The 14,293-nt window shown below is 30.3% G+C and overlaps 1 protein-coding gene across 1 annotated transcript; it reads right to left on the bottom strand.

Moving 5' to 3' along the window:
- Positions 1-6,661: 6,661 nt before the first annotated feature.
- Positions 6,662-11,517, bottom strand: LOC107419781 (cytochrome c oxidase subunit 6b-2). The gene is made up of 4 exons (XM_016028590.4): positions 11,362-11,517; positions 9,649-9,737; positions 9,449-9,530; positions 6,662-6,984 (listed from the first exon to the last, which is right to left on the bottom strand). The coding sequence occupies exons 1-4, from the start codon at positions 11,368-11,370 to the stop codon at positions 6,931-6,933; spliced, it is 234 nt and encodes a 77-aa protein (XP_015884076.3). The 5' UTR covers positions 11,371-11,517; the 3' UTR covers positions 6,662-6,930.
- Between the last annotated feature and the right edge of the window lie 2,776 nt (positions 11,518-14,293).

The raw sequence follows: 14,293 nt of genomic DNA, 5'->3' as shown, positions 1-14,293 counted from the left end.
TGGGTATGCTTTCAGCTTTGGAAGTGGGGTGTTTTCGTGGGCTTCGGTTAAGCAAAATTATGTTCCACTTTCCACTACTGAGGCAGAATACATTAGTGCCTTAGAAGCACCAGCATAAGAAATATAGCTTCGTTTTGTACTTGAAGATTTTGGTGAAATGCAAGTCGAAGCCACCCCTCTGTATTGTGATAGTACTTCAGCTATTGCTATTACTAGGAATCTAGTTTTTCACTAGAAAACTAAGCACATTGACAGGAGGTATCATTTTATCAAAAAGGCTTTACAAAATGGAATTATTGACTTGACATACTAAGTCTTCAAAAGATCGATTCAATTATTTTAGAGAAAAGCTTGGAGTTGTTTCAACATAGAGGTTACAGGGGAGTGTTGAAGTATAACCTTCTATGCTGATGTGGAGACAATTTCTGACTGGATAAGTAGAGCTGCATAGGTGTATTTAACTCTGGCCTACATGCCAGGTTTCACTAAAATTGTAAAAAGAGTGTGCATGCATGAAAGTATGAGTGAGAGAATCTTGTTATAACATAAATGTAATCATTACTTAATTGATATAAGCATTTTTTATATATACTGTTACATTGAAAATAAAATGCAAGCTGAGATCACACAATGCTCTCCTCTAACTTCTCTCTCTCTCTCTCTCTGTGTGTCTCTCTCGCTTGAATATTTCACATCTTTGCAAAATATACAAAATATCTCAGAGCTCTGTAGCTCCATTAACATACACTGGTATATTTCTACCATGTCTTGAATAATTTTAGACGTATACATTTTGAGATTATTAGTGCTCGTGCCCAAAGGCATTAGCTCATGATCTCCAAGAATAAAAAGACTCAACAATATAACTATTTTCACGAGTTTGTAGTTAATGGTGAATTCTCAATTTTAACTTTACACATTAAAAGGCTAGGAAAAAAAATGTGCAAACTATGCTACTTATATTGGCAATTCACAACAATCACTATACTGAGAAGCATATTAGATGAATAAAAGCTGGCAGAGTAAGAAACATCGACAACTATAATGCAGGGAAAACCGGTTGAAATAGTTAAGAAACACCAAAAGAAAGATTATTGATGTTAATTTAGAAACCAATAAAATACAAGATAATAGTAAAAAATTAAAAATTCTCAAGGACAACAGGATAACTCAATCTGCGGGTTCATCATAATACAACAAGAAATTTCTCCCACCACTTCTAAAACTTCCATTTATCCACATAGCTTGGCTTGTTTTGCCATCCTTGTTTGTGCAGAAAATACCTAAGAATCTAATGCCATTGAATAGGTAGATAATTTAGCAATATAAACAACCCACAAAAAACATAAAGAAACTTACTTAGCTCTGCTACATATTGTAATCTACATCCAACGCAGGGTTCCATCAATGCTAGGCTTAATCTACTATTCCTTACACATTCTAGGACCCAATCCTACAAGATTATCTTGGATTCTCTCTCTCAGATACAAGATTCACAGTACAAAGCAATCCCCAGCTTTTCTCCTTATCGAATCTTTCAACCGTAAAACTCTAAAGAACCCAGAATCTTTCAATTGTGAAACTCTAGAGAATCCTAGAGAAAATCCCAAACTGATTTCTCCTTAATCCATCTTAATCTTGCTCTAGCCATCATCCAAATTTTAGTCTCTCTCATGTTGTTTGTGTCATACAGGTGTTAGATATTTATGCTACTCCAAACCCTAAACTTTGATCAACTTAACAAATGAATAATGAAATAGCATATTATAATAACTAACTTGATCAACAAGTTATCTATCTCAAACCCTAAGATATGAGTTAACTACATGCCACATCAACCTGTAGAGTTATCAAAAACAAATATTTTCCACGTTGTTCTTTGTTGGAGGCGAGCTTAGTTAGAAAACCATCTCATTTATAGAGAAGTTTTATATGGAGGAGGGCTGTACTTGGACATGGTGGTATTTGGAGAGTGGGTGATGAGAATTTGATTAGGGTATATGGAGATAATTGGTTAGCGGGATGTAATTCTTTGCAGGTTCTTCTTCACATGTTCTTGGAGATAATGGTCGAGTATGTGATCTTTTGACTACGGCAAGGGTGGAAGGAGCAGCTGATTTGAAATTCTTTTGAGCAAGGGAGGCAGATGTCATTTCAATTTGTAGGTTGGCGAAAATAGACCCCAAAAAAAAAAAAAAATTGTATTTGAATTTGTGTTAGTGATTTTTTGTGAAACTGAAGAATTTTATACGTCTTCAATATTGATTTGAAATTCATTTATTTTATACATTCAAAGACTGCTTTTTATGAACCAATGATTTTCGCAAATCATTTTAGTTATTATAATGGATTCATTTACCAGTAAATTATGAATAAATGATTTTTAACTTTTAATATTCTAAAGCATTGATGGATTGTATCATTTCATTTATTTTCCTTTTGTTTTTTACTTTCTTTTGATGAAATATCATTTCATTTCAGGAATAATTTGTCCACTTATTGGTAATACAACTTTGCTACATAGAAGTGTTCTCGTTGCATAATTTACTAAAACTTCCTCCAATAAAATGACTTAAAAAAAGGAAAAATATATTTGTTATTATTGATCAACAATCATTAATATGACTTTTATAGTGGATGAAAATTTAAATTATTATCATTAACAGATTTATTTTTAAAATTTTAATAAAAAAATATTAAAATTAAATGTTCTTTCAATTGCTATATGTATGTATTGTGATTGTAACAAACAGTGATAAATAATAAAATTCTACAAAAAATTGTATATGAGTAAATTTATACATTCTATGCAGTAAATATTTTGATGCAAAAGATGAGTGCTATTTATTATCATAAAACATATAAATTTGATAAACAACTTGGGAATTATTAATTGACATGGGCTTAGAGTACTCAAACTTTTATTATTATTATTGTTATTATCATCATCATCAAAGATGTATTATCCGTTATTTTTTATGCCGTGGTTTGCTCTAGTTTTCTGCCAGAACATGCATCCAGGAAGTTATTATTATTATTTTTAGATATTTTCAGAAAAAAGGATTTTTTTTTTTTTTTTAACAAATTGAAAGTATGGAAATTTTGAGTTTGGGATTATTGTAAAAAAAAAAAAAAAATTACTATCAATGTTACTTGTATCATTTTTTCATTAGTACAAAATGCATCAATATCCGATTAAAAAAAAAAAAAAAACCGAATAAGTCGATAGATTGTTTAAGATTAATAACTTAAAAACAATCCAGCATATTGAGTGAAAAAAAGCAAATTAAATATTACAGTTTTCAATGGAGATGGGTTTTATTATGCAATAAAAATTCGGTATTATGTAACAAGTTCGATTAAAAGTCACAAATCAATGAATTCAGTTAAATACTTGAAAAAGAAGCTTGTAGTTTCTATTAAAAAAGAACAAATATTTCAAAAAATAATTGAAATTTCTAATTATTGACTTGCGATACAAATCCACAACAGGACCTCATGAAAGATGTTTGTTTTTTCCCTCCTTCACTCTTACTTAGACTTTAATATCCAAAAATAAATATTTAAAAACAAAAAACAAATTATAAAATCTAAAAATTGGACGTTACATTTACCTAATTCCTTTTTCAATGTTATTCATTGATGTACATATTTTCTTAATTATTATAATATGAGGAGAAGAGAATTTCCATTCAAATTGAAGTTGGATGATGTATTCTTATTGGTTTTGGCATTAAGGCAAAAGATATGATTATTTTACTTTATTTGGATGTACTTGAATGCTTCTTCTTTAATAAAATAACTTTTCTTATATCCAAATATATATATATATATATATATATACATACGTGTGTCCGTGGGCGTGTGTGTTAATGTAAAATTTTGTAATATAAATAGAAATTGAAATGTTTATCAACTTAGAAAATTGTTTCAATATTCAATTTGTAGGTTGGCGAAAATAGACCCCAAAAAAAAAAAAATTGTATTTGAATTTGTGTTAGTGATTTTTTGTGAAACTGAAGAATTTTATACGTCTTCAATATTGATTCGAAATTCATTTATTTTATTACATTCAAAGAGTGTTCCTTTTGTTTTTTACTTTCTTTTGATGAAATATCATTTCATTTCAGGAATAATTTGTCCACTTATTGGTAATACAACTTTGCTACATAGAAGTGTTCTCGTTGCATAATTTACTAAAACTTCCTCCAATAAAATGACTTACAAAAAGGAAAAATATATTTGTTATTATTGATCAACAATCATTAATATGACTTTTATAATGGATGAAAATTTAAAGTATTATCATTAACAGATTTATTTTTAAAATTTTAATAAAAAAATATTAAAATTAAATGTTCTTTCAATTGCTATATGTATGTATTGCTATATGTATGTATTGGTGATTGTAACAAACAGTGATAGATAATAAAATTCTACAAAAAATTGTATATGAGTAAATTTATACATTCTATGCAGTAAATATTTTGATGCAAAAGATGAGTGCTATTTATTATCATAAAACATATAAATTTGATAAACTTGGGAATTATTAATTGACATGGGCTTAGGTAATATTTTTGGCATAGTTCATATGACAATAATGACATCTGATCATGACCGTTGTTCATGACTACAAATGTTAAAATCCCCAAAACATTTTGAGTTTGAAATTTGAATGTCACCTCCACAAAATAAAAATAAAAATGTTAAAGCAATATTAAAATTTTAAGTCATGGATGGACCCCACTAAACTAAGGGGACGCTAAATAGGTCTCAAAAAATGGATCAACCGTTTGGTTTTTTTAAAATTTCACGGTCAAAATGAAAACGTGGGTGGGGTATGGGCTGTGAGTCTGTGAACCTGCATTTATTGTACGGTTCCCAATGAGACTAGCAGAGCCTCCTCCTTTCCCAATGAGAATAGCGAAGAGAATGCCGTTACGCTTTCCACGTTACCGTTTTATGCTGAGCTTTGACCAATTTTTCAACTTAGCCGTGATCTGATCTGCTGCTTTCTATAACCTCTCTATGCTCCATCTGTCCTCAACACGTGGCTCGCCGACACGATTTCATTATATTCTGCTAATCAAGGATTACCAACCAGATTAGGACATTTCTCCTACGATGCGTATTTTAATTTGATTCTCTTTTCTTCGTGCGGTGGTAGGTGAATTAAAAAAAAATTGCTTACTATTATGGTCCTCTCACATCAATGATCATATCATTGTCGTTTTTAGAAAAACCAAAAATAAAAGGGTAAAGCTGATAGTGATTATTGTTGGATTATTGTTGTTGGCAACTAATTACTGATAGTGATTCCCTGGTTTGAATTAAGGTGGTAAAAAACTATGCCATATGGCAATTGCAAATTTGCAATATGCTTTCATTGTCCATTATAAGGGTAAAGCTGGTGAGAATGTGAATTGCTTTCTGTTTCTTATGCCGCTTCATCTCAACGCAACAGCTGGTCTGGTGGTCGACATGAAAACCTTTCTTACTCATGTTTTTATTATCACATCCCAACAACTACACACATGCACAAGTTTATTTAATATTATTTATTTCTTTTTTATCCTGCTTTATTTACTTATTTTGTTTTGCTATATTGTTATAGAAAACGATAAAATATACTACCTAATTTTTCTAGCTTTTGGATATTTCTTATTTCAGACAGCATAGGAATATAAATTAGGTGGCAAGTGCTGTCCGAATTTTAATGAGGTTCCTTGGGACCAAATTTTTGCAACCGTTTTGCGTGTTTGAAGTTCTAAAACTAGCCACCATCTCCAACGCAAATTTTAAAACACAAAAAGTTGTTAAACCATGCAAAACAACACCACCATACACCAAATAATGATAAGGAAAGTCGTATATATACTCGAATGGAGATGGACCATTAAAAGTGAAAAAGATGGAATGGTATACATCAATAGTCCAAAGTCAGCTCAACCGCTCAAACACCAAAAAGAAAGGGACAGAGAAAGGAATGTTAAAAGAGCACAGAAAAATGTGTCTTAACCGGTGGAGGAAAATGGTTGATGAAAAGAGTGGTGTCCGGATTTTTGAGCAGGTTTAGCTACCACAGTCGTACAGATGGTTGTCTTTGGGCATGTCTTCAAAACGTAGGCAAGAAATTGAAGAATTGGACTATCTACAAAATTGTGTTGCTCCTCCCATGTGCTATAAAACAAATAGAGAAATTCCATACTATCATCACATGTCGATGCTAGATTGCTGGTATATTCACCATTTAGCGCCCCAAATACCACCAAATCGGACAGAATATTACTTGCTTCTTTTCATCACCTGGTGTCTTAAAATCATACTCATTTGATATTCAAATGCTGATACGAAATGTTAATATAAGCTCATTATATCTCTCATTCTAACCCTAGTACCCTACCCAAAACACCTGTAAATAAAATGCATCATAATCCATCAAGCATCATGCACACCACAACAACTCTGCCCCCATAGTTTCCTTTCTACGTCTCAACTCTTTCCAGAATCCTCCCTATTTATTTTTTGTAATACAATCCTAACTCAGTTACTCAGAGGTATTTTCGAATCGTTCAGCATTCGAAATTTTGTAAGATCGATCCTGCTCTGGTTGCTATATAAACAAACTAAACCAAAAAAAGGTACGGTTGCAAGAAGCTGAAGAGAAAAGAGAAGAGTGCGTATTATAAAAAGCATGAATTAAGAACATCAGTAAAAATTGTCAGGTCCATCTCAAGTTCATGAATAACTTGTCCATATGCAACAAATGACGCACAGATATTCAACAGATTTGATGAGAACTTAATTGTTGCCTTATTTATTCAGTAAAATCCAGACAAAATACCATGCATCTTCAACTTCAAAACAATAAAAAAGATCATCTAACTTTTCTTTTCAAAGAGAGGTCATCTGGGTGCCGATGTGCAATCAAAGAGGGCCTGGAAAAGATCCATTCTCCCTCTGTTCATTCCACTTATCCACCTGCAGATATGATGCCCAATGGAAAACAAATATTAGATATAATGGAAATAAACGGTCAAATTTCTATTTTTCATACAATTGACACCACTCCAATCACTGGGAAAATGCGTCCAATCTTAAACAACATTGGGAGGCAGTTATAGTCAAGAAATCACACAAAAATAAGCAGCTCCACAATGAAAATATAGCTGAATAGAATAACATGTTACATGTAATTGTAATAGCGATTGTAATATTAAGCTTTTTATTATGTGTAACCTTGGTGATTAACAATGTGGATATGGGTTCTATAAGGGAAGAAAGACTGATAATCGATATCCTAGTATGCAAGTAAATCCAACTAGCTCATAATTATTCAAACATATTTTCTGGTATATTTCTACCAAGTGGTAACTAATTTTAAACGTACACATTTTGAGCTTATTTGTGCCCAAATACATTTACTCATGCTCGCCAAAAATAAAAGAACTCAAGAATATAACTATTTTCATGAATTTATACTTAATGGTGAATTCTCAACTTTAATTTAACACATTAAAAAGTCAGGAAAAAATCTACAAACTATGATCTTTATACTGACAATTCACAAAAATCACTAAAATATTTTATACTGATTTATCAAATAAATAAAATACTTTATACTGAGCAGCATATTAGATGAATAAAAGCTGGCAGAGTGGGAAGCTTTGACAGTAATAATGCAAGGTAAAACCAGTCGAAATGGTCAAGAAACACCAAAAGGAAGATTATTGATGTCATACTGAGAACAAAAGCTCCAACTTGGCAAAAAGTTTGGCGGGAAAGAAAATACCCTCGAATTGAAAAACTATTATCGAGTAATTAAAAGAGAAACCTTTGTTTTGTTATATGGAAACAAACCATGGAAGCACTCTGTTTTTCAATGGGAAGGGCCAAGGCTGAATGGCTGATATGGTGTATGTATCAGAGCCAGTTTCGAACTGGAACCAATAACATTTGAGATTATGCAGGATTATACATGAAAGATCCTTTTCTGGCTCTCTTTTTAGCTCTATGTCTCTTATCCTGAGGAGGTCATCACCAACGTTCTAATAAACAAAACAAATTACCAGTAGCAATTATGGGTAATTATCAAGAATAACTTTTAGATTAAATATATTATTACTCATTTCGCATTCTTACTAATTAACTTGCGGCTTAAGCTTCAGAAAGTATACGTGTGATTTGTTGAGACATAAATTTTTCTCTATTCTTTTCTTTCTAGGAAAGGGGTAGAATGAATTGAGTAGATATCTTCATTTTTTTTGTTCATTATACTATAAGACAAGTCCAGGCATGTCTGTATTTGCTTGCATTTGCATCTAGTCAGAGCATCAATGTAAGGCTGGTCCAGCAGGAAAATTTTCATGACAAACTCCACCCAGTCAACTGTAAATTTCTCTATGATGAGAGTCTAGATCAATGTGCCAACATGGTGATCTGGAAGTGAATTCCAGAAAGCATCAAATGTGCCAACCTAGTGCTATGCTATGCATGAAGAAGTTGATTCAAGCTTTACATCATCAACCCTTGCCCATCAAAATAATGACCAGAGTTTATTCTAGATGCAGGTTTCATCTTTAATTCTAGAATCCCATTGCATGTCAGTGTTTATGACAGTATTTGCTGATTCTCACCAATTTAAGTATGGAACCATAAAGTCCTAAAACAAAAGGAAAAGTAAGGGAAGAGGTAGAGCAATCAATGATACTCCACCAATCAGGATATGATATAGGAAAGCAACTGAAATAGAAACAGAAGAGGCAGGTTTCATCTTTAATTCTAGAATGCCATCCCATGTCAGTGTTTATGGTAGCATTTGCTCATTCTCACCAATTTAAGTATGGAACCATAAAGTCCTACATCAAAAGAAAAAGTAATGGAAGAGGTAGAGCAATCAATGATACTCTAGCAATCAGGATATGATATAGGAAAGCAACTCAAATACCACGAGCAAATCTGGAAGTTCCTTTTCATCCCTTGCATTAGCTACTTACTTAAAGGGCATGAATCTGTAACTGGTAAGTTAACTAACAAAAGCACCTATCACGCATTAATGATGCCAAAATACCTAAATCATAAAATGTGAACTGCAACTTTGCATTAGAAGACAATAAGGGCAGATACAGGTTCCACATAATGAAAGATACAAGATGGGAGTAAGAAATTCAAAAATTATCAAGGACAACAAGATAATGCGGGTTCATCATAATACAACAGGAATTTTGTCCTATCCCTTCTAAAACTTCCTTTTATCCATATCTATTTAGTAGATTAAATAAAACCAGAAAATTTCAAAACTATGTTCATGTACTATACAACTTCAAAAAATCATTGCCTAAACTAATGACATCTAACCATGCAAGAAATGGCATTTATGAGCAGCAGGAAAGACATGATATAATATGTCCACTTGAGGCTACACAAGAAGCTATAGAATACGCACCCATTCACCAGGGCAGAGGGAACGATAATATCTAGCAAATTTCTCACATTCACCAGACTCTTCTCCCTTTGCTGCCAAGCACCTGCATTAATATCATCTCAAAAGAAGAGGGAAAAGAGAAACTGTTAATTATCTATTTATTCTTTATGGCTTAAAGAAGAAGAGGCAGAGTTGCAAAAGAAAATGAACAAGAGAAGCACCTGTGAAATTCAATGTAACGAGTGAAACAGTGCCTAGTTTGATTTGTTGTAGGGAACCGAAAGTCCGCAGGTGCTGTTTTCAGCTCAACCTGAGAGCAATGACAGAAAAAATAAATGTTAAGTAAATAAACATAACTGAGACTGCAATGGCTGCAATTGCTATGGGTAGATGTTGAAAAGAGGTTTTAGAGTTATTGATATATATGGTATTTTAAGTGGGTCACACGCTTTGTCTCTAGATAAGCCAACCATAAAAAAAGGAATTAGTCAAACAAAAACCTGGACCTCACCCAGTAAATACCCCTACAGGGATGAACAAGTGTCTTAGAAACAAAACACAAACTAGTGACCAGAATCAGAAAACACACTTCACAAAACTCACAAGGTCATTGCTGAGTTAATAGGGTCAATTTATGAAGGTTTTTCATTTGAGCAGAAGTTTATATCTTTTACGTAAGTTCTGCATTTGATTGCATAAACATGGGATCCTCAAAATACAATGAGGATTTACAAATCAATTAGGAAATCCAGTTCATATCAATGCAGTTATTTTAGGCAGCAAGTTACAAATCCCTTTCTCCTGAAACTCATGTAGAAATAAATAAAAGAAAACCAACAATCTGGCCACTTTCAATTATTACATTGTTGTTGATCAGTTTGTAATTTTGCTCTAAGTGGATGTTTTTGAGTCAAAATGAGTGATGCTAATCACTTTCTCTTGAGTTATTCAACATTACAATATAAGAAAAAAAACCTAACATGGAAAATGTTGGCAACCAACAAACAACACTTTTACACAAAACTAGATTTCAAGCAATCGCCATTATCATTCTCTTAGTTTTCAATCTTCCAAGTCCTTCTCCAAACACACTGTAAATGTAATTAACTGCACCAATTGTTAGATTCAAATCATAAGAACTTTAATATTAAAAGTTCCAAGAAATTCAGTAATCCTGCCCAGAAACCAAATAAAGAACCTAGAGAGACAAACAATTCAAAAAGCAAAGCTAGTGTGAAAAATTTTCTCAAAAAACAATACTAACATTTCCACAATGTCCAGAACAATCATGTTATATATAAATCTAGCAAACTAAGATGGAAATTAACCCCGCCAAGTTAGACAAAACCTCTGGTAGTTGACAACCGCTATAAAACTCAACAATTTACCCAAACTATGTAAAAGGTCGGATGAAGTTTCCACTAAATGCTATATATCTCAATAAAAAGATTATCCTTTTATTTAAAAAAGAAAGAAAAACAATTCAAGGTTCTAACGTCCTTAGGCATTTCATCAAATTGACTCACATTTCACATATATAACATCTGACTAGCCAAAATCTCGTGACAAAATATACAAGAGCCGTAAATCAAACAGTTTTCTAGCAATCCAATCAAATTTTCATAATTAAAAACGACACAAATCATGTAGGACAAACCCAAACAGACGTAGATTAAAAAAATTATCGAAATCCAACCGAATTTCCAATCACCTACTCATCCAAATGCCATGAACCTAAACGATAGAATTAAAAAAACAACATTAATGTATGTAAGGGTTGTTGTAATTATTATTTTATTGGTGCGAAAACACAAATGTTCAAAATTATGAAACGAGGAAGTGTGACCTACAAAATGTATAATATTTTTTTTCCCTTCGAATTTCTCAGGAAACAAGCAGAGCTTAAACGAAAAAAAGTGCACGTGGAGGCTTACCTCGGCCATGACTGATCGGAAAAATGAATACCAAATTTTGGGTTTGTTTTTCTCCGTTCTCACGAAAGAGAGTTCCGATATATAAGAATGAGGCGCTCTTTCCCTCCGGTTCGTCCAGTGACTTTTATCGAATAGATCCACGTGCCATATTCGGCCCTTAGCATTTTTATCTTTATAAAATAATATTATTTTAAAAGTAAACTTTATATTTATTTTCAGTTCCATATTTTAATTAATACATATAAAAATTAAAATGAATAATTGCATAGATTTTTTTTTTTTTGGGGGGGGGACAACAATGAATTATGCATATATTGATTTTTTTCTTGTTTTTAAAGGACAGCTTAACGATGGTAATTTCCAAATCTGAAATATTTATTATTCAAAATATAGAAAATCTCTAAAAAAAATTACTATTTGGTGAATGTACACTAATAGAATTAATATGTCAAATGATAATTAAAATGGTTATCATTAAAAAATTTATTTTTAAAATTTTTAAATAAAAAATAATAAAATTAAATATTTCAATTAAAATTTATCATATAAAATAGTAGTTATCACTAATAATAGAGCTCAATATTTAAATATATTATCAATTTTCGATTATAATTTTGAATTCTAATGAATTATGATACTATTTTTCTGAAACTTGGTATACTAAAGCAATCACATTAATCTTAATTTAAATTAAATTTCTTGGGCAGTTTTGAAAGCAAAATTGATTGATAGTAAAGATAACAATAAATTACAAAATATTTCATTTATACATTGTAAAATTTGGGATAGATATAAAACATCCTTTAGATTTTTAATAAATCATTCAGACCCCTAGCAATCTAAATTACCCTTATATTTTTAGTCTTTAAATGTTTTATTATTCTTTTTTTCCTTTTTTTTTGTGATTTTGCAAAAATTAATTTGAAGACATAAAATTATATTAATTTATATTTTTGACTATTTTAATGTAAATTCCGTGATAGTTTCAATTAAAAAAAAATGTGATAATTCTAATATAATTGTTAATTGAGTGATAATTTATGAACTATATTTAACTAAATGTATTTAAATGTATTATAACTTATCAAATATATTTAACTAAATATATCTAAATATATTATAATTTTTCAATAATATTTACCAAAATATATTATAATATTCCAATTATATTTAACTAAATGTATTTGTCAAATATATAAATTATTTGAAAAAAACTTATGTAATTAAAATTATCATATAGTTTTTTTAAAAAAAAGAAAAAAAGGACATAGTTTAAATAAATTTTAATTAAAAATATAGAAAAAAAAAATTTTGAAGAAGCCTTCAAATTAATCATTGCAAAAAGAAAAATAAGAATAGAACTTTTGAAGACAATTTAATTTTATTCTGCGTATAAGAATAATTTAAATCGTCTCTAGGAGGTGTAGATGATTTATTTAATACTTAGGGGATATTTATGTATTTATCCCGAATTCAACAAGATGTAAATAAAATATTCCCATAAATTTACTGAGATATATGAAGTATAATTATTTTATCGGCTTATGTTTGGTTATACTTATTTTTTAAGGCTATGTTTGGATTCTCAAAAAGCTTGGAGAGAAAGAGTAATATAAAATAGAAAAAAGAGGAAAATGAAAAAGAAAAAAATATCAGAGGGATTTTTTTTTTTTTTCCTTGTGTTTGGTTAATACAATACTCACGTGGAAAAAAAAAAAAATAATATTTAGCCTTTGACTGGCAGAGGCTCTCTAGGAAGAGCATTTCCTAGTAGATTTTTGTGAATGCATTTATTAAAAGAGGAGCTTCTATTCAAAAGTTATTAGGTGTTGGATGAAAGTAGTTAACGTTTTAAAGATTTGTAACTTTTTAAAAGAATCCAAGGCTATTATTGGAGAGAAATATATTCATTCAAGGAAATTTTAACTTCCTTTAAATGCCAATTTTTGAATTTTTAGAAGAAGTTTAAAATTTGAATTTTTTTTAAAATATCATAATAAATCTTTTTTTAGTCCATAAATACTCATTGATCAAGGAATGAAACATTTATATTTGTTACTAGAAAAGCTTTTAGTATTCAAATAGAGTTTTTGAGTAATGAAAAAGCTATAGCCAATAGAAAAAACTTAGTTTTACTCCCAATTTTACATCCAAAATTTAGGGGAGAGAAATGTGAGAGAGGATAGAGAGTGAGAGAAGAGAGAGTGACACAGAGAGGGAGTGAGAGAGAGAGAAAGTGAGACGAGAAATAATTATGTTTTTTTCCTCTACTTATTACAATCGCACATATGATTTCAAATCCTCAAACTTCTTTTTTTTTTTTTTCCCTTTTTCTTCAAGAAAACTTAAAAATTTAATTATTGACATTTAAATTATATGAATTTTAAAATAAATAAAATGTTAATATTATTTTACTTCCTAAATGTATTGGTAGATTTTTTATATATCTAGTATTATTTAGTTTTAAAATAGTTCATTTCAAATTTCCTTGAGGACAGCTAAGTCATCATTTCATCATACAATTTTTTAATCCTCATACATTTTACTAATTAATACATATAATAGGTTTAATCTTACAAGGTCTAATTTACTCGCATTTTACTTTAATTTGTTGCATCTTTATCATTTTCACCTCTATCAATTATACCTGGACATTTAGAAATATTACAGGTGAAAAGGAAATTATGTGATTTAAAAAAGGACTTGTTTTTCCCTTTTCTCTGCTTTAATTTGGTAATAGCAGGAGGTATGGACTCAAAATATAAGCACCCTACAAATATACAGCTAGTGCGCTCCGGAAAATTCAAGTAGGATAGAAAATGTTCAATTTTCTTTATTTATAATTTTTCCAATGTAATATTTGTAATGAGTCCAGAATGATATGTGAAATTATATATATATATATATATATATATATATATATATATATATT

Source organism: Ziziphus jujuba, chromosome 1 (genome assembly GCF_031755915.1).
Source record: "Ziziphus jujuba cultivar Dongzao chromosome 1, ASM3175591v1".
Classification (NCBI taxonomy): domain Eukaryota; kingdom Viridiplantae; phylum Streptophyta; class Magnoliopsida; order Rosales; family Rhamnaceae; genus Ziziphus; species Ziziphus jujuba.
Note: the sequence above shows the minus strand (reverse complement) of the source record. Positions and strands in the feature narration are given on the sequence as shown.

Bases quoted from the DNA above. Each gene is read 5' to 3' on its own strand.
- LOC107419781 (XM_016028590.4), bottom strand. The intron at 9,531-9,648 runs GTGCTTCTCTTG...ATATTAATGCAG, and splicing joins CGTTACATTGAATTTCACAG to GTGCTTGGCAGCAAAGGGAG. The intron at 6,985-9,448 runs GTGCGTATTCTA...TCATATCTGCAG, and splicing joins CCCTCTGCCCTGGTGAATGG to GTGGATAAGTGGAATGAACA.